This window comes from Phyllostomus hastatus, unplaced genomic scaffold (genome assembly GCF_019186645.2).
Source record: "Phyllostomus hastatus isolate PE091 unplaced genomic scaffold, TTU_PhHast_1.1 phas_contig_80, whole genome shotgun sequence".
Lineage (NCBI taxonomy): Eukaryota > Metazoa > Chordata > Mammalia > Chiroptera > Phyllostomidae > Phyllostomus > Phyllostomus hastatus.
In genome coordinates this window covers 46,430,741-46,457,758 of record NW_025333960.1, presented here as the reverse complement: position 1 = coordinate 46,457,758, position 27,018 = coordinate 46,430,741, and the positions used below count along the sequence as shown (strand labels likewise).

General features: G+C 47.3%; 1 protein-coding gene across 13 annotated transcripts in view; it reads right to left on the bottom strand.

Moving 5' to 3' along the window:
• Positions 1–27,018, bottom strand: part of NEDD4L (NEDD4 like E3 ubiquitin protein ligase) — a 293,932-nt gene that overhangs the window by 51,477 nt on the left and 215,437 nt on the right. For all 13 annotated transcript variants that reach the window (XM_045850050.1, XM_045850051.1, XM_045850052.1 and 10 more), the window contains 5 exons: positions 16,401–16,451; positions 11,324–11,385; positions 11,055–11,157; positions 9,230–9,396; positions 834–963 (listed from right to left, as the gene is read on the bottom strand). In XM_045850050.1, coding sequence (XP_045706006.1) covers positions 834–963; positions 9,230–9,396; positions 11,055–11,157; positions 11,324–11,385; positions 16,401–16,451 — 513 coding nt within the window. The remainder of the gene's footprint in view (positions 1–833; positions 964–9,229; positions 9,397–11,054; positions 11,158–11,323; positions 11,386–16,400; positions 16,452–27,018) is intronic.

Genomic DNA, 27,018 nt, shown 5'->3' with positions numbered 1-27,018 from the left:
TACCTCTCGGAGCTGAGACTTCCTTCTAGCACTTGCTACTTAAATGCATGGGTTAAAGAAATCATCTCAGGAACTCCCTGGCACTTTCCATGGATTTCTTGTACCTAAGTGCTGAGGATTCCCACTGAAAACAGCAGAGGTGCTATAATCTGTAATTAAACACTGGTGTAAAGTACCCTTCAGTAAATTTTTTATGGAATCCTTAATTTTGCTTTTCCAATTTTGATCGCAGGAGCACTTTGCAAATGGTCTTCTTCCTAACAAAATGTCTTTTGTGGATTTCTAGTAAGTAAACAGAGTTGTTAGGGCAGCATGGAAATTATGATAATTGTTCATTTGTTCTTCAATTTATAACTTTCCCCTCCAGGAATTTACCACAAACATTTCAGAAAAAAATTATAAACATTTCTGTTCACCCACATTTGTATTTGCTTGGTAATAAATTTCTTTTGCGATATCAAATTATTCAGTAAAAGCTTGTATTTAGTACCCAAACAAGTTACAGGGCTCAAGTGCACAAATAGGATAACCATATTGCCATTTAATAAGATGTGATTAGACTCTGGGGGAAAAAATTATAGAGTGAGAAAAATGCTAAGATTCCCGTACAAAGAATAATGTCATTCCCTTTTGTAATGATACAGATACTTCTTCATCAAACACGACTTTCATAAGCACTTTCCAAATTCCTATCCCGATGGTTGTCAGTTAGCTATGAGGCCATGAGCTTTATTTTCTAGCTTGCTTTTATGGGGGAAAGCAATCACAACACAGAAGCGAGCTGGGGACAAGGAAGGTGGAAGTGCAGGGTCGGGGGGAATGGGATGTGGTACCTCGTTGTCTCCGCCCTCCGACTGCTCGGGCTCCAAGTCCTCGCTGATGTGCCTGCGGGAGCGGAAGCGCCGGTGCGCTGCCTCCTGGTTGATCTGCCGGATGTTGCTGTCCGCCTCGGAGGACGCGTCCCTGAGGGTGAGGGGATGGAGATAGGAGACCGGTATTGGTAAGTGGACCTTCAATAAGGGCCCAAGGCTCATGAGGGACCTTACCCCTAAAGTGCCAGCGCTCTGATGGTCAACACACTGACAATGCGACTTCGGCCACCACAGTTTGGCCAAAATGTAGTTCTAGGTTCCTTTCCATCACGTAAATACAGGTTTTACATGCATCCATCACAACATCTGGGTGTCTTTCAGGCACACACGTCAAAATGCACTGTTGCAGTTACGAGAGAGGAACAATCAGGCTCCGGTGATGTCAGGACTCTCTAAGGAGAGGTGTCAGGCGCAACCCTCCCGGGAGCCTAGCCATGACAAGGGATCAACTCTTGGTCATTAACAAACCACAGTGTGCACAGGGCCAACTCAAAGCTGGGATCTGGAGGGAAGTGCTCCTTACTCTGCACACGTCTTTTCGGCACCCGTGGATCGCCTTTGCACAGAATGTCAGACGGGGGACACCGTGTTCCTCCCCGATCACCGACTGTCACACGTTCACACATCAGGTGCTAACCTCCCACATCATCCGGGGTTTGAAGAATACCGATACTTCATACTCTATTTTTTTTCCTTTTTGTCATACAAGTAACTCTTTTAGTTCAGGATCTGAAAGCATCGATTCTATCTAGAAAACTTTTGCAGTAAATTGCGGGCCATCATCCTCTGGGGGAAATACTATCTGGAGGTTTTCAGGCTAGAAGTTTAAATGTTAAAACGTTTCTCGGAGAAAACTCGCACAGGCTCTTGATAAGACACTATATTCCGTTCACAAAAAATGGTGTCACTAGTTAATATTTCAAAATATTTGAAAACAAGATTTCAGACTAATTGAAATGTAATATTTGTCCAGGTGCCTTATTACAGACTTTTCCTAAAACATAGGTTTTAAATATTCTAATACAGTTTCGAACTAATGAATAACCATATCCCAGTAAAGAGCGTATTAGGAACCTGAACAGTGACTGATTTGCGACTAGCAGCCCTGTATGCAAATAAACAGGTGAGTCTAATATGCCACTTTCTGAGATAGTTTAAGTATTTCCAACGGGCGTCTTTATACTACTAACTTTACTGGTAAAGGGGGTAGTATAAAGATTAGCTTTTATTTAATTCATATTAGAATGATAATTCTTTATTATGAAATTCTGAATGAGTGAAATTTTACTGTATCTGCACACCCAATACATAAAATTCTGAATCCAAATGGAAATACATATCCTGCATATTTTAGAGTAATGCTGAAGTATAACCAGTCTAAAAACAGCACACCAAATAGAGATACCTTGAGAAAAACAGACAATTATGGCCATATGGGAAAGAATTAAAATAAAGGAATATAAAATTTCTAAAACCACAAAAACAAAATGATAAAAAATGATACTATCGGATATGTTAGAAAATGTAGTATTGTTATTTGTGATTTTATGTTGTTGCAGTCATTTTTATATGACATTGATTTCTTAGGCACACAAATAATAAAAAGTCAATAGAAGGTATTATCAAGCTCACAAAAATTAGGTCAGAATAAGGTCGGAATGATCAGAATAGCTTCATAATCTATGCAAAATATTTCAGTAATGTCTAAGAAGACCAAGGAAACTTTACATTATCCTGTTTTGCTTTTTATTAAGGATGAAAGCAATGTATCACTTTATAATGACTAGCTTTACTTAAAAATATTTTATATATTCGGAGTTCCACTGAAATTTTAAATCATCACTTGAAATATCCGTCTTCATTTATTCGAGGCTGAGTGACAATGTTTGCACGCTGTGTGCCGGGTCGCACACATACTCGCATTGTTACAGGGATGCCCGAGAGACTGAAAAAAATAAGGTTTTTATATTACTATATCTGCATTTTATCTCTCTCAGAAGCATACAAAATTCCATTATTTTGGAAGAACTAATTGTTTTTTTTTAAAGGGGGCATTTAAAATCAATTATGCCAATCCTCCTCACCCAACACACTCAAATAATTAGTAATCTGTGAGAACCAGCAACAATTAAATAGCATAAAGAAGCAGGATACTTCTGATTTTGAGATTCCAAACATGGGTTTTTATGGGTTTCAGTGATAAAATGACAATGTTCACACCATGGAGAACTTTTGTATTTAATTAAGCAACTGAATAAGAGGGATTGAAATGAAAGCTGTCGAAGCTGACTGCAGTTTAAATAGTCACTAGCGGGACAATGAACATGTAAAAATACTTCTAATCTGGCAAATTAAATCAAAAGTGGTTTTATTGGGGGCAAGAAAAAATTTAAGAAATGGCCATTTCAATTTTCTTCCATCATTAATTTCACATGGGTGTTCTTCATTTGACTTTCATGGGCAAGAAAAACCACAAGTTTATCCAGACCAGCGTGTGACGTCATTTACATTCACATACGTTAGTGGCTATAATGATGGCCGAGTTCCCTGGATGTGACTGAACTACTGCTAAGACAGGAAGATACACAAAGTGTTTTAGAAAGAGAGCTTAAAAAAAAAAAGTGAAAATAAGTGAGTTCAACAAGTTCATCTTCATTCATGGTCTTAATGTAATAATTCCTCACCATTTAAAAAATTATAGTTTTTACAGTAGAAAAAGTTTACAGTTTATGTTTAAATAGGAAAAGGGCCAATTTAAAATTAGGGGTGTTTTAAAAGCCACCATCATACTCGAGGGGGCAGGGGTACCTTCTGTGGTCACCCTGCTCTCAAGTAGTACATCCAGGCCTAAACCCGCCTTAGACATGTCAGGAAACCATGTGCCTGTCACCGCTTTCAGAAGTGACTCATTCACAGACACTCCTTCAGCTAAAGGCACCGGCTGGGCTCCGACCTTGTGCCACGTTCGCAGGGTGGACCTTCGATAAAAAGGCCCCGCCCCTGCTCCACCGGGGAACGAGAACACTCTGTGCTCCGTTCTGTGACTGGGGGAGAGGAGCACTTCACAGGGACGCCCGCCTGAAGAGGCACAGCAGCCTGGGGAAGAGGCATGTTCCAGGGCTGTTTCCTTTTCGGTGGGGGAGGAGGGAACTAGCAAAACCACAGAGCCACAGAGAGAAAGGAAGAGAAAGCAGCTGGCATGATGCCACTCTGGTGTGCTGCTTGTTCGTGAGGGGGGCAGGAGAGGGTGAGTCTGGAAGAGACAGGGTGGAGAAGGACCTTGTAAGAACAGCCTGAGGGCACCGAGGTTATTCAGGGCGGAAACTTTTCATGGGGTTAAAGTTCGGGGCACAAGTTTGTGATAGACTGGATGAGACTGAGTCACCAGAAGAATCTCTGTGAGCACATGGTAATAGGTAATCACTCTCTGGCTTCCTCAGATACAGCCTTATAATAAAGACACTTTAGTATCAATCTCACTCCAAAGAATACTGTAGTATTATTTTGTGGAAACTGAATTATGAAAACAATTATTTTTAAATTAAAACAATTCTTTAACAGACTGATAGCAGCTGGTGAAATTGAAGCAGTAATCAAAAAACTCCTGGCACATGAAAGCCCTGGGCGGGATGGTTGCACAGGAGAATTCTACAAAGCATTTAAGGAAGAGCTAACCCCTATCCTTCACAGACTATTTCAAAAAAGCCAAGAAGAGGGAAGACTCCCAGGCTGGTTTTATGAAACTAGCATCATCCTAATCCCCAAACCAGATAAAGACACAACAAAGAAAGAAAACTATAGGCTAATATTGTTAATGAACACAGACGCTAAAATCCTCAACAAAATATTGGCAAAGCGCATCCAACAATACATTAAAAAAGATCATACACCATGATCAAGGGGGACTCATCTCAAGGATGCAAGGATGGTACAAAATTCACAAATCAATAAACATAATACATCACATAAACAAAAGGAAAGACAAAACTCACACGATCATATCAATAGATGCGGAAAAAGCATTTGATTAAGGTACAGCACCCATTTATGATAAAAACACTCAGCAAAGTGGGAATAGAGGGAGCATTCCTCAACATAATAAAGGCCATATATGAGAGACTACAGCCAACATCATACTCAGTGGGTAAAAAACTTAGAGCTTTCCTACTAAGATCAGGAACAAGACAAGGATGTCCACTTTTACCACTTCTATTCAACATCGTATTGGAAGTCCTAGCCACAGCAATCGGACAAGAAAAAGAAATAAAAGGCATACAAATTGGAAAGGAGGAAGTAAAACTGTCATTGTCTGCAGATGACATGATAGTGTACACAGAACACTCTATAGGTTCCACCAAAAAACTACTCGACCTAATAAGTAAATGTGGCAAAACAGCAGGATACAAAGTCAGTATTCAGAAATCAAAGGCATTTTTGTATGGCAACAATGAAATATCAGAAACAGAAATCAGGAAAAAAAATCCCATTTGCTATAGCAATAAGAAAAGTAAAGTGACTAGAAATAAGCCTAACTAAGGAGCTAAATAAAAGACCTGTACTCAGAAAACTACACAACTGAAGAAAGAGATTAAGGAAGACACAAATAAATGAAAGCATATATCATGTTCATGGACTGGAAGATTAACATTATCAAAATGTCCATACTACCCAAAGCAATTTATAGATTCAACGCAATCCCTATTAAAATACCAATGACATATTTCACAGATATAGAACAAACATTTCAAAAATTTATGTGGAACCATAAATGACCCCAAATAACCACAGCAATTTTGAGAAAGAAGGACGAAGTAGGAGGGATCACAATACCTGACATCAAACTGTATTTCAAGGTCACAGTAATCAAAACAGTCTGGTACTAGCATGAGAACAGATACAGAGATTAGGAATAGAATAGAGAGCCCAGAAATAAACCCAAGTCTCTGTGGTCAATTAATATTTGACAAAGGGGGCAGAAACATAAAATAGAGTAAAAATAGCTTCTTCAGCAAATGGTGTTGGGAAATCTGGACAGCTAAATGCAAAAAATTGAAACTCAACCACCAATTTACCCCATACACAAAAATAAACTCAAGATGGATGAAAGACTTAAGTATAAGTCGTGACACCATATTAGTCCTAGAGGAGAACGTAGGAAGGAAAATCTCAGATATTCCACCCAGGAATATTTTTACCGATATGTCCCCTAGAGCAAGGGACATAAAGGAAAAAATAAACAAATGGGACTTCATCAAAATAAAAAAGCTTCTGCACAGCTCAAGAAAACATTAGCAAAATGAAAGGAAACCAACCATATTGGAAAATATATTTGTAAATGATACCTTGGACAAGGGTTTGATCTCCAAAATATACAAAGAACTCACATGGCCAAGGATCTGAATAGACACTTCTCCAAGGAGGACATACAGAGGGCCCAAAGACATAGGAAAGGATGCTCAGCATTACCAGCCATCAAAAAGATGCAAATGAAAACCATGATGAGATACCACTTCACACCGATCAGAATGGCCATCACAACCAAATCAATAAACAAATAAGTGCTGGTGAGGTTGTGGACAAAAGGGAACCCCAGTACACTGTTGGTGGGAATGCAGACTGGTGCAGCCACTGTGGGAAACAGTATGAACTACCTAAAAAAACTAAAAATGGAATTTCCTTTTGACTCAGCAACTCTACTGCTGGGATTATACCTTAAGAATCCTGAAGCACCAATTCAAAAGAACCTATGCACCCCAATGTTCATAGCAGCACAAGTTACAGTAGCCAAGTGTTGGAAGCAACCTAAGTGCCCATCAGGAAATGAGTGGATCAAAAAACTATCATACATTTACACAAAGGAATACTAGGCAGCAGAAAGAAAGAAGGAACTCCTACCCTTCATGACAGCATGGATGGAACTGGAGAGCATTACGCTAAGAGAAAGGAGACAGGCAATGAAAGACACATACCATATGATCTCACCTATAAGTGGAACCTAATCAACAAAACAAACAAGCAAGCAAAATATAACCAGAGACACTGAAATAAAGAACAAATGGACAGTAACCAGAGGCAAGGTGGGAGGGGATAATGGAAGGGGCAGGGTTGTCAAGGAACATGTATAACACATGGACAAAGCCAAAAAGGCGTAGGATAGAGGGTAAGAGGTGGGAATGGCTGGGGTGAAGTGGGGAGAAAAACAACAATTATTCTTTAATTCTGGAAGGCTTCTGGCCAAGCCACATCAAGTGAAGGAGAAAGAACCCCAAGTTCTCTAACAGTTCAGATGAGACAGAGGGGATGCTGTGGAAACCCACTCTTTCCTTATCTAACCTTCTCTCTCTTTCTAGAAGACATGCCTGCTGGAAAAGGGCCACTCCACAGCTCTGCAAGTTCCGCCCAGGGTTCAGCTGACGTCCTTCCTGGACCCTCCTCTCCTTTGAGCACGGTGGCTGCCTTCGCTGATGGGGACAGCCATGCCCCTGACTCCTCCCTAAACTACATGTGAACCTGAACTTGGATGAGGAACTGCATTTTTCCCATGTTGCTTCTGGACTACTGATTTGCCAACATTACACAACTTCCATCTTCTGTTTTGGTTTAGTTCTCTGGGACACTGCCACCAAAGATGGTATGTTTAGAAAAACCCAGGACGTGTTTTCGCAGTAATCCCCTTGTTCGTTTCGCAACTCTGTGAGGCAGAGAAAGTTGCCATGATCACCATCCGCCCTCCAAATAGAGACTTCAGTTTGCGTGACAAGTATTAACGAGGGTGGACATTTTCCATATATATGTTGGCCATTAGTATTTCTTCCTTTGTCAGTTGCTAGAGGTCACTTTTCTACAGAGGTCACATGACCCTCTGGTCCCCACGGAGTGCTATGTTTTAAGGCCCTTTACTAGGATGTCTAGCAAAGGCAGATCATGGTGTTTTGCTTCGGGTATCGCTACCAAGAGTTCTCTGATCACTACATATAACCAAGGCCAAGGTGAGTCCATTTCTTTTTTAACTACAAACAGCCAGAGTACTCAATGGCTTACAATACTTTTAAGAGCTATGGCCATGAATCAAAGGAAAACAGTAAAAATGTAAAATAAAACAAAAGTCAATTTAAAAAATCGCTAAATCATTACCATGGGAAAAAAATCACAATGGAGGAGAGTTCAGCACCCCCTGAACGTGGACGTTCAGATGTTCACGCTGTCCGGGGAGCGAGGAGCTGACGGTGGCCAAGCAGGGCAGTCGGAGCTGCCTGAGAGCAGCTGCTGTTCACGAGAACCCACGTGGGGGCTTCGGAACCACTGGCCATTGGCTGTTGCAGGTTCCTCAAGCTCAATCTCTACACCACCAAAGAAAGCCCAGACCAAACTTCTCGGCCCCTTTCCCCGCCCAGAATCATGCGCAGAATATCTTTGCAATTTCTAAAGGAAAAAGGGTTATCAGTACCACTTGTTTCAAAAATATCATTAGCAAATTTCCTTCCGAGTCTGGGTTAAGGAGAAAATTATCTCACCTGATATACTTGGCTGTTAAGTACATATTGCAAGTTACAGAACTCATGGACAAGTACCTCCTTTATCTTGGCTGCGAAGGAGGCCTGGCTACTCATGCAACTCATGATGGCTAGAATCATTTTTCTTTTCCTCTTTTAATACTTTGTTTTTACCTTTTATTGCATATCAATAGTTTTAGGTCCTGCTGCACACCGTGATTTAAAAACAAGCTACTTCAAATCCTTTTTTATAGTAGCTGAGGTCTAACTAGTGTTTATTTCCCATCATCAAACCAAAAATTGCCAAGCAAACAAAATAGTAATCAGTGCGCACTGCATCCCTGAGGCTGGGGAGGGCGTAGAATAAACAGTAATTACTAATTCTGAGTTTGCACTCTTCTATGTGTTCCTAATTATATCAAGGGGGGTGATATAGAAATCTCCCCAATAGGGAAAACAAAATTCTTGAGAGGGTTTCCAAATCAAATAATTAAAGGGAATAAAGATCCAAAATCCTTAGGGAAGAGTTCCATTCTGGGCTAGTGAGAAGAGGAAGCTGCAGAGGAGGGAAAGGACAGAGTCCCCCCACGTAAGGTGAACCCAGGAAACGTAACCTCTGCTTTACGTTTCACGAATCCATAGAGGGAAGACAGAACGTGATAAAAGGCAAGAGCTTCCTCGCCACATGCAAATTCTGACAGCTGCCGAGCTCCTGAACTCAGTGGAGAGGAGCCCTGGGGTGCCACACAGCCACGTGCTTTTCTAGATGTGAGACTTCCTTCCCGGCCTCGTGCGGAAGAGCTGCCACGTCCACAATAACTGCAGCAGGCAAGCGTGCGCCCCTGACCTTCGCACGGTACTCACATTAAGCTGGGTCGGTGCCACTGCGTGGTCCGGTTGTTGTGGTTGACGTAGTAGGTCCGACCTAAGTTGTCCACTTTTTCTTCCCAGCCCGGGGGCAGAGGAGGCGGAGGAAGCTCCTCCTGGTGCTGAGAAGCTGAGTCATTCGTGTCCACAACTTCCCACCCGTGCTGCGGAGTAAAATCAGACGGAAGGTCACGGGGCGGGTTCTTCAGGTGTGCGGAGGACACAGGGACAGCGCCGCCTGCATCCTGGGCTCCGCTGCACTCTGGCTCCTGCAGTGGCCTCATGTGCCACATCTGAAGAAATTACCCAAAAGGGGGGATGGCACCTATTCCAGAGGAGTCTTAATAATATTTTGAGCTACGGCCAGTGGACTGTGCTGCCCTCTGGGATGGCTGCACTGTAAGGAGCAACAGCGGGCGGGATGTGTGCGGTCTGCTGTGCCACTGAGGCACATGATACACTCCTCTGGTATTTCACATTCGTCATTTTGACCTGTAGGCCTACAGGGCCAGACAGAGCCAAGGCAATGACATGGGTCATGTTAGGTGGCCATCTTTTCAATACCTCCCCAAGGGAAAAGGGAGCTGGGGAGATAAGCCATACTGTGCATGCTCTAACAGACATCACAGCGCGAGTGACCAGCAGGCCCGTGGCTCCCCTGTTCCCCAGGAGGGTGGCACCGAGGCTGGCTCTGGGGGGTGAAGCTCCCACTCTGCATCTTGTACCATCACCGGAGCCACGAGAAGTGTGGGTGCTGTGGCTTTCTACTTAGATGCTCCCCACTTTATGCTGGGGCCACATAAACAGCCATCATGGCACCAGAGTTATAGTTCCATTTTTGCAACACATATTTTAGGCATTAAGTATTCCTTCCTCACATCCCCTAGTAAAGTCTCTGGAAAATTAAGTAATTCATGGGTTACTGCAGTTGGAAGGCTAGAAGAGGGTAAAAAAAAAAATTCCTTGGATTTGAGATAAAAATCTGCTGATGTACTTGTGAAATCTTAACATTCATGACTGTCTACCACCCACTCGCTCACTCCCCCTCGCAGATGAAACACTGCCTGGAAATCCGACCTCCTGGGCCGAGGGAGGTTTGGCGGGCTGGCCCGTAACACACAGTCCCGTATCACGTATACGCAACAGCTGCAAACAGATGTGCAAACAGGCCACAGAGAGGCCTTGTTTGATGGGCGTTTTTAGGACAAGATGGGAATCTGACAAACAGCACCATCTGAAGGGTGTGCTGAGGAGGGACAACGGGACCCAGGGTACAGGTGTGTGGCCAGAAAGGTAAAAGGCAGCAGGGCCAGGGGGGGAACCAGGAAACGTCCCCTGGACAGCTAATTCCGAAGCGGCATTTCCAGAGGAGAGCTTTCCTAATGCGTGCTGTCTATCACCTGGGGGCCAAACGAGCAGAAACCTGGAAAAGATTTCCTAAATCCCTTTATCCACTTTGAAGCAATTCCAAGGGCTAAAAGGAATTTTACAAAGAGCTGAAAGTCCACAGCCATGGGAGGATTAAACACAGGAGGAAAATTTCACATAGGGCTGGGGTGATTCATAAAATATGGATTTAGCATTTTGTAATGAGAAACCTCCACCATTATTAGGGTCGTAACATAAGAAGTTCATCTTTTTTTTTTTTACTAAAAACACACATCCTGGTAGATTATCAAATACAGATTCATGGGCCCTTTAAAGTTTTTTTCACTTTACGCTTTATAAACGTTTGTGTCCTTAAATAATAAAGTCTTAAGGTGGACGACTTATTGATCCCAGGCAGGGGAGAGACACCAGGGCCCGGGGCGCAGCCGCTCACCTCCGCGTCGCCCCGCTGCTCGCCGTTCTCTTCGTCTTGACCCCCGTTTTTCGGCATGTAGGCCATTTTCAACCGCAAGAACCCCTTCACTCGAGATTTATGACTGCGCGACAGAAGAAAATTGGTTGTCAAGGCTATGGCTTGGTTTCATCTTTCATAGGATGACTTTTGGAAAAAGCTAAAACAAGAACAGTTGTCCAATCTTCCCGGGAAAAAGACCCAATAACCAAGGCATAAAGGACAACCCCTCCCAACCCCCAGGTTCTCACCTTCTCGGTCTGAGGAGAAAGTCCTTAAACGTGTAGGGTCGCTCCATGGTTGGGTCTTCTGTCTACAGGGAGAGAAAGAGTCAACACTCCTGATAGGCCGTGTTTTTGGATACACTGAATTGGATTACAGAGAGCACCTTTTCGTTTTAAAAGATGGGACTGAGCCCTGGCTGGCGTAGCTCAGTGGATTGAGCGCGGGCTGCGAACCAAAGTGTCGCAGGTTCGATTTCCAGTCAGGGTACATGCCTGGGTTGTAGGCCATGACCCCCAGCAACTGCACATTGGTGTTTCTCTCTCTCTCTTTCTCCCTCCCTTCCCTCTCTAAAAAAAAAAAAAAAAAAGATGGGACTGGTGAAGGCCGAGTCAGTTCCACAACCCATCCTTGAGAGTTAATCGAACACTGCACAGGTCACCGAGCACCATCCACTCAAGATCCACTAGATGTCACTGTCAACACCCATTTTTAGGAGCCAACCCCAGCCTTAGACAAATGGCAAAATGATAGTGGTCAAGGCCAAGTGTAATTTCTAACTGCAGGGTGGAGCCCTCGGTCTCCCACTGATTAACGTTGGGGAACCAGTAGTCGCTGGTGCCTCCGTGCCGCTGTCATTCAAAAAAACTGAATGTGGAGTTAATAGGGAAACATGCAAGATCTAATCGGTGAAGGCGGTTTTACCTTATTTGTAACATGAAAGTATCATGTCACCAGCCTAACGTCATTGAAAGATTATCTCCTCCACAAGAGATCAATGTCCTATGTGGCCCCATTAATCTGCCTTTTGCCGATGGTTCTTTCATGAAGCTATGAGGGCAACCTCAACATTCATCCGTTTGACAAAGAAACCAAGACTGTGCCAAATCAGGTGGTTAAAGCAAGCAGAAAATTAGAAAAAATAAACGTTATTATTTCAGTAATTTTTAAATACTATATTTAGGAAAAGCTCAAAAACCTAGACTCTTTGCCCTGACTGGTGTGGCTCAGTTGGTTGGGCGTCATCCCATAAAGCCAAGGGTGGCTGGTTCAATTCCCGGTCAGGGCACGCACCTGGGTCGCAGGTTCAGTCCCTGATTGGGGTGTGTGAGAGAGGCAATTGATTGATGGGAGAATTGAGTCTGAGGGCCAAGAGTGAAAGCGAACCATGATTCTAAAATTATTTTCTTTTATCTGGAAGCATTTAGTAGGTATAGGGCACTAAGGAATCAATGAGCAAAGGGGCAAAACTAAAGTTTCTTTTCTTTCTCATTATCACTCTTTACTCTTCCCTGTCAGGGGACAATGGGGACAATGACAGAGCTGACATGGCCTCCTCTGCCCACTGTGGTCAATAACTCAGGCAGTGACTCTAACGTGCAGTGCAGAGCGCACCCCGGCTTCACACCCTCCTCCCAGCCCGCTTCTTCGTCTCCCTGGTAGAGCCCCCGCCCGGGCTCTCACAACGACCCACCAGGGCATGGAATGAATCCAGGGACCCCACACTGGTCAGTGAGCCAAGGAAGGCCCGCGTGCCCAAGGCACCGAGACACCAAAGTAACTTTGCAGTGTGCATCCCTGAAGGGTCTGCCTCTAGAGAGGTTAGGGTCGCTCTGACCCTCTCATCTTCCTGGAAGGCTGCCTGGGGTCAGGGATTTTACAGCTGGAGAATTTAACAGCCAGGTTTTCCACCACAAACACCAATGGCCGCACCAACACGCCTGCGGGGCTCCAGCGAGGGAAGGGGGTTCTGCAGCAAACATCGTCACCAAGTTTAAAACATTCCTTTTTCAAAATCACACACCCAACAACACAAAACAGAGTATTTAAATTATTAAAAATAATCTCCTAACAATCACGAGGGATCAGACCAAGTTCGGTTCTGCTGCCTGGCATCTTTCCCATCAAGCTCCGGATCTAGAAAACATCTTCATTCAGTTGTCGCCAGCTTCTAAGACCAAATCAAGGCAGGTAAATTTTTTTTTAAAGGTTATGGTATTTGGAGACAACAAGAAAAAGCCTCATTCCTGGTTTAAATTGCCTTATAATAAATAAGTGCGTATGTATGTCAACATGAAAGCATAGATAATTAACAATTTTGCTAATGCCAATTTTAAAAATAGCAATTACTATTCTTTATCTTAATTTCTATGATTCGAAGCTTCAGGGCCTTTTCCTATTAACTCAGTTAAATATTCTCAGCACACTAGATATGCAGAACTAGAGAGAAGCAGCCTCAGGCAGGGGAAAAAGCTCAATGAAAAGGCATCAGTGAAACTGGTGGGTTTGGGAAACCCCGCCCCCCGCCACAATGCCCGGCCACTGTGGGCGGATCTGTACACGACCTCCTGTCAGTTTCAGGCCACACACTGAACAGGACTTCAGCGAACACTCAGTTCCCTCCAACAGCCAGAACCACGCCTATTTGACCCAAGCCACTCCCCTCTGATCCACACCCATGCCGTCCAGTGTGGCAGCTGACGGCCATAGGTGGCTTTTAAAATTTAGATTTTAATAAGTTAAAGTGAAATAAAAGGATAAATCCAGTCCCTCCGCCACAGCAGTCACATCTCAAATGCTCAGCTACCACGGGTGGCTGCCGCCCTTGGCAGCGATGCCAAGCTACCCCCGAGGGAGGGACTTGCTTCTCGGACCCTCCCTCGGATCAGAACCAGGCCTACCAGCAAATACCTTCAGAAGGAATAGACAGATTCTCTATCAGCTGATGAGGCTGCACGAAATGAACTAATGATCAAATGCCTGTGATTAAACATCAATATTTAAGATTCCTTAAACCTTGAGAAAGGCCAGGGCGGTGCCCCTCTGACCTATGTTACCACTCTCCATTATCTTCTCTCGTTACTACTGAGATAGCTCACCTAGTTTCTTTTGTCTAAAATTGGAAGACTTTGACAAATACTAAATCCATAGGCCATATGTCATCTGCCTTGACAAGGGTCATGCAGCTATCAAGAAAAGAAAGACCACCCATCGTGCACTCCACAAAATATACTCAAATGCTAACTACTCATTTTACATACCCATGCTTACGTTACCACGAAAAACATAATCAACATAATGACAGCGTGCAATTTTCCCATGAGTGTCCCACAATGGGAGCGCAGGCGCGCACACACACACACACACACACACACACACACACACACAAGTGCAGCTCCAAGGCCATGTCCATTCAGACTATGCTGGTGGGGTTCCACCCCCACTTGCAGGATAAGAATGCACCTTTGCCCCTCTCCTTTTGCTTCCGTTGGGGTCCATCTCCCAGCCTGCAGTTGGCTCCATCAAGCCTGTCCATTTTAAGTGTGGAGACCATGGCCCTCCAAAGGAAGCTCATCTCTCTGCAGATGCAAATGTGGGAGGCTCCACTCCTCAGCTGGCTCCGCCCCTCAGCTGGCTCCGCCCCTCAGCTGGCTCCGCCCATGTAAAAGTCCCCCGTAGCATTTGCCCTTCTGCTCTCTTTAGCTGGCTGCTTTCTGTTCTAGCCCCGGGCCTCGGCACCTTCTTTGAGGGCTCGCTCCTGCCTCCACCAAACCCAAAGCCCGGCCATTCCCTCTCCTGACTTGGTCTCTCAAGGGGAATAGTCTTCTCCTCTCCAGGCGTCCCACCCACCCTTTCGAAACCCTTCTGCTCTCAACCACTCAAACGAGGCGCTGTCAGGGCAAGGTGTTTACAGATTTCACTTCCACTTCTTAGAGAGTATTAGTACATAGTTTGCCTTGACTGAGAGGGGGTTTTTGCAGTAAGAAAAAGGGTGGCTGGGGACACCTATGAAAAAGAACTGGCCAACCAACCCCTACTGTCTGAAAATCTGAGGACATTCCCGCTTCAACCTGACGGGCACGGACAGAAGACCCACTGATGGGGAAACACGGGGAGAGTTTTTCCTCGCAGACGCTGACATCTCCAGGTCCTCTCAGTGTGACTTGAAAGGAACGCTCAGGTTTTGCCGGCTTATACAGTCGTCTCTCGCACACACAGGCACCCTCTTCACGCACCCTGGAGCTTCAGGGTTTTATATAGAAACTAATATACTTTAATGGTGTCACTGTTGCTTCTAATCTTTCGGAAGGGAATGCACTTGAAACCTTTCTCCCTTAACAGCTCTCCTGAGTACATAAGAAAAAATCGCTTGCGCTCACATTCCTTCCCAACATATCTGCAAAGCCTCCTCCTGGGTAAGCTACAGAGTGTCTTTCTTGGTATTTTGTATATGGCAATAGCCACCAATTCAATGCAGCGATAGGCTTACACTGGGTAGTTTAAGTCACCTTCTTTTATAGACTATTTAAGGGGTTTGCTCACACAAAGCATTAACAACAACAAAAGGCAGGAACATTTGACTTATCCTTTCTTGGCTGCTATTTCAATCACTTTGTGTTGCCCAGGGAACCAAGGGCTGCGGGAGGGGTAGAGCGAGGCGGAGAACCGAAGCCGGACTACGAGGTGACCAGCCCCTCACCCAGCCTCCAGGTCCCGCCCCCACGGTCTGTCTACATCGCCTCGGGAGCACTGCAGGCCTCCGCTGTTCATCAGCAGCTCCAAAGGCTGCGCTGCTCACCTGAGCAGGGAGAAATGGCGGTGACACCGCACGTGCTAACTACGATTTCTAAAGCTGACAGGTTCCCTCAGAACCAGCAGGGTCTCCATCAGCGCTGACTGAGAAAGCCACGTGGCAGTGTGTACAGATGTGGCCCACGAGAAACAGCACGTGCAATTCTAGACAAAGGGAACCCATGTTTGCTTAGACCCAAAGGATGAGCTTGAAAGCCAAGACGGCCCAGGGACAAGGAGGGGGTTGGCGGAGGGAGGTGGCTGCTTTGCAGGATTTGACAAAGGCAAGCTGAAGAGCAGAAGAGCAAGATGCTGGCGACACCGACCGGCAGCCTCCCAGATGCAGACAGTTGATTCTTTCTTATCCCCTTGAATGGAGCACTTTCTGGAGAAGAGCTAGGGCCAGAGAACTCGCTGTGTATTTTGGCCCTCTCCACTGTGCTGAGGAAACATGACTCCGAACACACATCCAGCTGCAAGCCATCAGAAGTCACTCCTCACAAGAGGCAACAGAAAGCAGGTGACTGTCCTTACCGGGAGATGATTAAGGGGCACGTCCACCTGTCCCAGGAAGTCGTCTCGTGTCTGTTGAGAAGAAAGCAAAGAGTTAATGTTCCCATCGATTTCACGAAGCGTTGGCATTCTTCAAAACGTTTCTTTACAAACAGAGACAAAGGTCCAGGGCCTGACACCGGAAAGCTGTGGAGACAGGTCAAGGCAGACAGCCCAGATGAGGCGCACACGGCTGCTGCCTTGGAGACAGGGGAACCCCAGGCCTCATACCCCTGACCTTCGGCTGCCCAAGACTTTGTTGGGCACCCACTGCCCAAGAGAATGGTAACAGGTCATCAGTTGGACCTGGAGAGCACCTGATTGTCAAGGAGGGGGTGACAGAGGGTTTGGGGACACAGCCAAACCAATCTAAAGAGAAGAAAGTAAAGGCAGGTGGGGAACATTTTACTGATAGCAAACACAGGGTGGGGCGGTCTACAGTCATTGCACATATGGAAATAACACCATAATTAGTGAATAACAATACAAGAATACACCCGGGGTTTTGCGTGCTCAGAACTGTAAGCCTACTTTTGCCCAGCCCTATATTTATTGCTCAAATGCTATGAATTAAAGAGCTCCCTGAGAGCTGAGAGTCTAGGGAAATGGTATAGAGTCTGATTATCAATAAATCTTATAAAGGATGGCCTCAAACTTCCAGTGCAATAAGTACACCGCTGCAGAACCTAAGTCCATGGCTTAGTTACTGGCTCAACTTTGGACACACCATGCTTCCTCCTCTCCCACCATCTACTACACGGCATAAATCTTTCTGACTCAGACTGACCTCGCTGAAATTCACTTGGAGAAGCTCTCACGAGTGCCCCCTGCAGACTCCAGGAGTCACCTGGGAAGACACAGCTCAGATTCTGGGGTCCCAGCAGGGACCCCAGGGTGCCTGGCAGGCCGTGCACACACCGTGTCCTGCTAGTGGAGTGCCCATGCCACGGCCCCTGAGCTTCACGTGGCCTGAGGTACAAATCGGAACCCAGGACTTCTGAGGCCCTCGGAGAAGAACAGGCAGGGGCACCCGCCACAGTCAGAAATGCCCAGAATCTGGCAAGTTCTTCAGCCGTGATCAGACTGGTCCTCCAGTCCGGTGGGGGAGAAGCCCGAGGGAGATCCAGACCTCCTGACTGCGAGTGCGGGCTCATGCTGCCCCTCTTCGCTGGTTCAGTGGGAGACTTTCTCACTGACAGAAGCCACTCAAATGTGCTTGGAGGATGTCTCTTCTTGCATTAAAAAGCAGCAGCAGCAGGTAAATATGAATGAGATTTAGTGACGTGATTTGCTCCAGGATTAGGATCTCCTTTTAGGTAATTTAAAAAACGTAATTAACTAGAAAGCTCTCCGTCTCCTCTACACTATGTGTGAAAAATAGTGAAAAACCAAAGTTCCTCCCAGCCGGGTGTGCAGGAAGCATGAGATGAGCCCAGGCCTTGTGACGAGGGTCTCACTTCTTCTCTCAGCTACAGCTGCCACGACCCACCACGGAGACACCTCATCTGGCCGCAGGCTACCAGGCGCCAATAAATGCTGTATGTCGTAACAAAAGGAGCCGTGAGCAGAAGGCTCAGAAAACGGAGCCGCCCTCTCTGCCCAGGAGTTAGGGAGCCCTCTCATTCCCAGTTTGGCTGATTCAGTTATAATCACAAAGCGAGAGTAAATATCAGTTAACTCTACAACAAAAAAAAATTAAAAATAAAAACCAGAAGTCTGTTGACTACTGACCAGAAGTTCCGTGTCTACCTCCTTGCCACCTGTCTCCTCCTGCCCCACCTGCTACAGGTGCCGACGCTGTGGATGTGGAAGGAAAGGACACCGCGTGCAGCCGTCAGGAGATCACCGACCACCCTTCCGGAAGCCCCGTCCATCACCTGATAGCATTAACAGGCTACTCGCTCTCCGTTAACCTCAGGGCACTGTAGCAAAGATTCACATAATGTCTACACGCCCACATGGTTTTTCTGGGGACATGTCAGAGTTCTAAACTGGTCACTTGAATTCAGCTTTGCTCTGACACCAGAAGACAGGCACCTGCCACCACGGGCTGCAGCGGCGAAGCAAGTGCAAGGCCACACCTGGTCTCCACAGCAACCGGAGCACGTGGGCATTATTACTAGGACTGCCGTCCAGGTGGGGAGCCCAGTGCCTGTGGGGTGGAGGGGCGGGGGGGGAATGTGACCTGCTCCAGTTCCTCTCTGGATTCCAGAGTCCGGGCTCCTCACGAAGTGACCTGCTGCCCTTGTCTCAGTTTCGGGCAGGACGCCGAGGCTGTGCACCAGCTCTGGGCTCCTGATTGGATGGTGGCTCTACACGGTCATGGATGAGACTTAAGCAGGGGGACGTCCTGGGAAATTGCCATGTGCCGGGTCCTCGTTAGCACTGCCTCCTGTCCTGACTCCGCTCCTTTCCGCCGGTGGAAGAGGTGGCGACACCCCTGAGGTACTGACCAGGGCAGCTTCCCTGGTGCCTGGTTCCTGCACAAGCCCTCTCGTTACACTGAAATACGCGTCTCTAGAGCAGCCAAAGATGGAGCAACCTCACCGTTAGCATAAACACAAGCCTCTTATTCCTGCTTTACATCAAGGACACTGAAACAAAATGGATTTTTAAGTAAAATAGGGATCTAGTCTAGAATAGAACATGGTACAAAGGAACGGGCTGAAACAGTGTTTCATCAGGCAGGGGAACACGGGGGTGAGACCTAGCTTTCCAAACACCCCGCTGCTGCCCGAGCTGAAGACACCGTAGGTAATGAAAAATATTTAGGTTAATGACGCTGCACCAGCCCTAAAACATGTCTTCAGTGCCACAGGAGAGTCTAGGAGGGGGTTGGGGAGGCTACTCGAGACCTTTATGCCAAGCTGAGAAGCAGCCGTGTCTCAGGGACACCTGGGTCTGATGGTGACGAGCCAGGGACAGTGTGCTGGCGTGCTAGGGTCCCCGCCACCTGCGGGCCCTGGAGAGACGTCTGAAGCCATGACACTATTCTCAGGTCATCATGCCCCAGAATGACATCTCACACCAATGTAACAAAACTACTTTAATCAAGTCAGTTTTTAATAATTTCCACTGCAGAATTATTTCCACCACGCTTCATGCTAACTGTAAGAGATTGCAAAATCCCACCTGGTTTCAACACGTGCCATGAATACTGGCATTTCTTGTGCTTATTTTTGAGCGGGAAATGCTCTCAGTGTCCACCTCAATTACCTGTCATGCTATTCTAGAGGCTGAAAATATATAGTTTAGTACCAATTATAAATGTTCCCTTTTGACAAGCTGTCAAATATTTTTCCAATGTCATGACAATGCCAAAGAGAGCCCCTGGAATGTGTCATAGAAGGTAAAAAAAATTATATTCTATTACAGGAAAGGTGAAATTAATATACCAAACACTGTCTCCTTCAGAGCTTGCTCCCTAAATGATGATTAACTACATTCCAGAGCACCCCTCCTGGCTTTTAAAATACCTCTTTCCCTGCAAACAAGAAGGCCGCGGGGGAATGCTGCTCCGTGGGTGAGTGCACTGGACCCCAACGCTGGGGACTGTTCTGATAGTGCCAACGAACCCTAGCATGGCCCCAGGACACTTCCCAAGGCTTCCTGTGTGCACGCTGGGCCGAGCTGCCAGCACGGAGTGGACACCGCGCTTAGCTGTCCTCGCAAAGTGAAAGAGACTCAATTTCACCAAGAACACCTTAAGACACAACAAAGACTTTTGGTTTTCAGGTCAGAATGCCCTTGAAGGCTGTGCTCAGAATCTCACTCCACACTGATGACCACAGAGGTCATGGGAAAACAGGGCGAGGATGGCCAGTCCCATGGAAGCTGAAAGACAGCACAGGGACCACATGGGGGGAAGCACTGGAGGCAGGGAGGGGTGTTGGGGGGAGAGCAGGGGCCAGAAAGGCTCATTAGAAAAGATTATCAGACAGAAGTGGCACTTTTTGCCAGGTACAGAGACCCATGCGTAATCCTGGAGCTTTATATTAAGATAGTGTTTAAACTATGAGTGGCAACCCCACTAACAGTTCACAAGAAGCCTTTTAGAAAAATGTTTCTCATCCAAGGACATTTTTCCAATGCTTTTAAAGACAAGGAAGGTGGGGTGCGGGGAGAGAGAGACATCAACTGGCTGCCTTCTCATCCGCACCCCAACCAGGGATGGAACCTGTAACCTGGGTACGCGCCCTGATTATCAATCGAACCCGTGACCTTTCCGTCTATGGGATGATGGTCCACACCAGCCAGGGCACAAGAAGCATTTAGAAAGGGCAATATAAGAGAATAGAAAACATTAGTGTCTCACATGAGATGTTGACAAGTACTGTTTTGAGAAAATTATTTCAGTTATTTCAATATGTATACTAAATTATTTTTCGTGGGTGACACCATGGAAAGATTAAAAGCAGCTCAAGCACAACAAAGGGAAACCAGCCAGTGCTACCAATTGCCTGGGGTTTCATCCTAGAAATCATTATGGAGTGCCTTCCAAGAAAGTTATATTTAGAATTGTATTTCTCAGGCCTGGAGGAATCAGGACATAAGCTACAGAAAAAGAACTTCCGAGTAAAACTATAGTGTGATCTGGTGTTTGTAGCTTACAAATCGAGGGAAACGCCACAACCTCCAACGCGAAGCCGTCACGGGGCTCGTCACCGAGCCACTAAACACGGGCCCGTGTGCTGCGCTTCCTTCCGAAGAGGGTGGCCCCACACGCGGCCACCAGGACTGACCAGCCCAGGGAAACGGGCTCTGTTCTGGGGGGACTGGAAGCATGCTCTTGGGATTATCTAGATAACGGGCCGCCCATCCATAGACCAACTGTGCTTCATGGTGTCAGACCCTAAAGGTGCCGAGACCGGACGCCCGTATCGCCTCAGGAGAGAAGCTGACGGGTCCCGTGCGGCAGGAATGAAATGCGAGCCACATACAGAATTTGAAAACTACCAAGTCACGTTTAAAAAAGCAAAAATAAAACAGGTGAAATGAATTCTAACGACATATTCTTATTCCAGTTGACCCCATATATCCAAAATATCATCATTTGAATGTGTGAAGAACATAGAGATTACTACTGAAACATTTTCTGTTCCTTTCACACCGAGCCTTTGAAATCCGATCTGGATTCCTCGCTTGCACCGAATGGCACACCTCCACGAGGACTGCCCACGTTTCAAGCGCTCAGCGGCCGCAGGTGGCCAGCACCCCGGCAGCTCTGGGGGCACAGTCACCCTCCCACACAGGAGCTGCCCCATGGAGGAGGCAAGCACAGAATGGTGCAAGAACACCCCAGAGGAAGTGACTCACTCTGCCAAGAGCCACGGACGGGGACGCCCGCATGCAGGATGACCTCCAAGCAGGGTCATGAAGTAGGAGTTTGCCTGGAGGATGGCTGGGGGCGGAAAGGGAATGGCATGCAGGAAGATCGGGGCAGAGCTGCGAGGCCCTGAAGGTGGAGACCGGGTGGAAGGTCTGTCCGGCTGGAGCGTGGCCAGCAAGGGGGCGGGAGGGGAAGGCAGAGGCCGGCTGCAGGGCCCCATGTGGCTGGCTGAGGAGGGAGGGAGGGAGGCATCCTAGGGGAGGGGGAGATACAGGAGGATGTCCAGGGGTGGACAGCGGGCAAAGCTGCACTTCAGAAAGGCCCCCTCGCAGCTGGAGGGAGAGTTCACTGGAGGGGAGACTCCGGAGGAGAAAGAGTGCTCAGGTTGGCGGGGGGTGGTAAGTTGTTTGGATGAGGCTGCCTGAGGGCCTGGACCAGGCGGGAAAATGGAAGGCGCAGTGCCCGATCAGGGGTGCTCTGCTCCTGGATGCGCGCTTGTTCTCTGCGCAACGAGGGACTCAGTACGGTCACGTACTCCGGGTCCTGAACACAGGGCCCATCTGGAGTCCTCGGAACCAGTGTCCCTGTCAACAGAGCAGCAACAAGGACATCGATGTCGCTGACTTGAGAGTGACACAAAGCAGACGCAGGAGACAGTGGAGGAAGAGGCCACAGAGAGGGAAAGGAGCAGCCAGGGGGCAGCTGTCCCCCTCCCACCTCGAGGCAGAGGGGCTGCCTGCGGCAGCGAGGGCGGTCAGCTCCATGGTGTGTCACTGCCTCGTTCATCTCCCGTGTTTTCCTGTTAAGACGTGTCTTCCCGTGGAGCCCAGGTGCAACCAGGGACACAGACCTCGGAGGGCTGCCCCACCGCATGGACGGTCCCGCGCACATGACGGCGACGGGTTCCGATGCGGCTGACTTAGCTTTACAAACTGTGCAAACGCAGGCAAACCCGGGCACGACCGTCACTCCTCATGAAAGGAACGCTCCATTTATTTGCTGAATAAACTAAAATTTCATATAATCAGCTAAAAATAAGGTAGATTCACATACATTCTATTTGTTACAGAGAAGCTGAGCGGACACTGAATTTCAAAGTTCGTCTAAAAGGAAAGTGTGTCACTGGATTCGTTTAATGGCACAATGTTGTTTAATTCTGTACTTTTGATTTTATTATACAACTGTTTTAATTTCTCAAGCTTTCAAGACCGTTTTCTCAGGGTAAGTGTCTCATTTCTCCTCGAGGGAAGTTTTAAAATTAAATTTTCTGCAAGCAATTTTAAAATAACTTATAAATGAAGTAAGTAAAAGTACTTCTAGATCCTGTCCTTTCTCTCTGAACTTTGCTGCCAGAGAAGAGACCTCACTACCCTGCAAATAATTCACGATGACACCGTCAGTAGCCAATGCAGTGCGTCCAGGTATGGTTTAGGTGACGGAGAAAAGTGAATCTAAGTACACCGTGGGTTCAATGTCATGTGCATGGTTTGATTTCATTAACAGAGTTACTGCTACGAGTTCTTCCTCATACACCTCAGGGCACGTGAAGCTGGAGTCCGTCTGCTTGCCTGTACGGGCAACAGTTTGGATGTGTGAATGTAATATCACGTGTAACGTACGTGCAGTGCGGTGCTCCTCTTGGAATCTGAATGCATGGCGACTCTGAACAGGAGTTATACAGGTTTGCACAAGGACACGGACTGACTTTTCATAAAGGTCCCATGAGCACAGCCTCGATATGAGGTTTGGTGCCCCAGGTGGATCCTGATTGGTCTCTCTCTCTCTCTCTCTCTCAATGGCCATCCTCCGGCTGAAATCACGCCTCTGGCCAGGGGACTTCGTCAAAATGTGCGGGGGGGGGGACCTCTAGCCATACTCTGGTGAGAAGTTCAAGACTGCAAAGGATAATAAGCTGATGTATATAGCTCACCTGTCATTAGCCAGAAACAGTCATTAGCAGGTTAAAATAAAAAACCTGCCCAGAGTCACTGAGCTAGTAAGTAGCAACCAGAGCATGAACGCAGGCGGTCTGACTCCAGAGCCCGCACCTCATACTGCGGGGGCTTGAGGAAAGACAGTAGCAGGCTGCCCGCCCCCCTCCCCCCCACCCAGGAAAACCCGGGCTTCGCTCTGCTGCAGGGTGGCGTCTGCCAGATGCAGGCCTCATAGTCTGCAGACGTGCAGGGCACGTGATCCCAGATCACGTGTGCACCCTGTTCTGTGCGCCCTTCTGCTTCCTCATCTCTATTTTAATACAAAAGCGAAACGAGTCAAGTTGGAGAAAAGCAGCGGAGTTGAGTAATTTTTATTCTTTTACAAACTGCCTCCCCCTCCGATAACTTCTGAAGCAGAGCTCTTCCAAGCGAAGGACGCACATGCCTGTGGACATATGAAGACTTTCCAGGGGCGCTGGGAGAGAAAAATCATTTTCCAGATCCTTCCACGTTCCCTACACCTGACCTGCTTGAGAACAGTGTCTGTCTTCTGCTGCCTCTTGCTGCCTAAATCATGGCCTTCTCTTCCTGCTTTCCAAAAAGCACGCGCCTCACTTTCCCCGACTCTTACCGCGTGCAGTGAGCTGGGTACAAAAGCCTCTGGAGCGAAAAAGGAAGGAGGGTTGAAAACACCCAGCTCCGGAGGGAGCGAAGAGAGCGAGAGATCAGGAAAAAGACACATCCCGGTCCACCTGCAACAGGGCCCTGGGATGACGCCGCCTGGTGCATCTACCATCCGTCTGACTGATTTCCATGTTTCTTTGATGTAAAAAATGAAGCCGGATTTTTTTATTTTCAGTGATGGGAAATAAGCCTGAAATGACTACTTTTAACAGTATGAACTGGCTTTGCTGATTCTATTTTGTGGATGACATCATCCATAAATTGAGCCATATGAACAACCCCAAGATGAAAAAAATCCACAGCACGGGCTACAATATGAAATATATCTAAAGCACACTTGTCATACATAACACAGTAGAAACGACGTATTTTGCAGCTTCTGAATTAGGAACGTATTGGCTTACTGATCAGTTGTAGAGGCCGCCTTAAAAAATGCGTGTGAAGAGTTCTTCAAGACTCTTTATGAGGTTCAGCAGGCAAAAACACTTGGAGACCGGAGCGCAAAGCATACAATCGATCATAAAGTCGGGCCATTAACTAGGTTGTTACTTAAAAGTTTCCCTCAGAACGCATTTTTTATTTAGAGCAGCGGTGTCCGACTCATGTTCCCCGGGGGCCACATCAGCCTCGCCGTTGCCTTCAAAGGACTGAAAGTAATTTCAACTCCTTAACAGTTAAGGAGTAGTTGCATGGCTACAGTCCTAAAATTATCTTGGCCCTTTGAAGGCACCCGCGAGGCTGATGTGGCCCCCGGGGAACACGAGTCGGACACCCCTGCTTCAGAGCTTCCTCCTCGAGGCGGGCGGCAGAGAAAAGCTCTTCCTCTCTACGAACGACATTGGTGAGAAAAACAGTCTGGCGAAGGAGACTGCAAAGCGTTGTGAACAATGAAGCAAATGATTACATGTACCTTAAAGAGTGTGAAGGGTGAGGAGAGACTTAATGTTAACTTAAGATTCTAGCAGGTAGAATTCAAGACCAGAGTGTGGGCCTTCTTCTTCCCCCAAAATCTGCCGAGGGCATCCTGAGAAACAAGGCCCGCCTCCTCCTGCTCCTTCCAGTCTCTCTGCGACGGACCACGCCACCAGGTCCCCAAGTCTTCCTGAGCAGAGAGCGCAGGACGGAGGTGTGGAGTCGGCCAGGGGCGCTCGGGCCTGCTGAGCGCAAGACTGTCCTGGGAAATTCCGGACCTGCTGATACCCAGGCCTCGCCTGAGACGGAGCAGTTCTGGGGGAGGGGTCCAGACACAGGTGTGCTTTCAAAGCTCACTCGTACCCGTGGCCACGGCTGCGACCCCGAGCAAACCTGCTGGTTTCCCCGGTTCTCGAAAGAGGAACTGTGCTTCTCCGTTACACTGATGAGCGAACTGGTATGATGCTGCAATCTCTTAAAAGCCTAAAGTCCTCAAAAGTAGACTGCTCTCAGGCTTGACCCTCCCTCCCCACCCCCATTCCACTCCTGGCCCCAGGGCTGGGGCTGTCTGGGCAGCAGATCCGGGGTCACTGGGTAGGGGGCCCTCGGGTCCAGGGTTTTGCCCAGCTTGCATTCGTCGAGTGTTTTTTGCATTTCAGCTCCGTTTTGCCTAGCGATGGGCGGAGGGGTGGGACTGGTCCGCCTCCTTCAATACTCTGCGATAAAGCAGGGTGAGGAAGGAAAACAGAGAGAGTAACGCATTTCGCTCCCAGCTCCCCTCATCTGTGCCTCTACTGTCCTCCCCAGTGAGAACCAGCTGGGCCCATTCACACATGTGGGTAAAAATAACTGCCCGGGGAATGTGGATGAGACGGGGGAGGGGGTGCATTTCTGACTGCCCCTCTTTGGAACCCTAGCCCTCTGGCCCGATGGGGCCGGGATATTAATAGGAATGGGGCTCACAGGTGCACGGACAAAGCTCAGGGACTTCTCTGGGCACGGCCGAGGGCTATCCGCCTGCCGGCTCTAATGCGGGGGCTGAAAAAACAAATCCCATTTCAAAATAGAATCAGAGAATGTGATCCTTACGAGGGACCTCAAAAGTCATTCAGCAAGAGAAACATCTGAGGTTCGTATCTCTATCCATCCCTCTCAAGCGGGGGGCTCGCCCTGCCTTGTTCTGAACATCACTATGATGCAGCGCTCGCCACCTACTGGGTCAGCAGAGAGGGAGTGCATGTTGGACGCACACGCGCCTAGTTTACAATCCCATGTCTCATCTACGAGTGGCTGAGTACCAAAGGCGAGTTTCCCAATCGCCACCAATGGTCAATCTTCTCATCTGTAAAATGGGGATAAGAACAACTTTATCTTACATAGTCACTGGATATTAAATGCTGTTCCTAACTCAGGGCTCCTCAACCTCAGCACCACAGGCATTTTAAGCTAGAACATTCTTTATTGTGAGGGGCTGTCTATCCTATTGTTTGTAGTGTTTTTAGAAGTACCTCTGGCTTTTACTCATGACATGCAGTTGGAACACTCCTGTCCCCCAGCTATGACAACCAAAAATGTCTCCAAATATTTCCCAATGCCTGGGGGGCCGGGGCGGGTGGGACAGAATCCCCCCAGTTGAAAACCACTGTCCAGTTCTATTCTACTTCCCTCCCCCACACTCTGTAAGCTGTCCTGTCATCCTTGGGAGCTTCTGTAAGGGTGTTCTTTTCCTCCTCCTCCCACC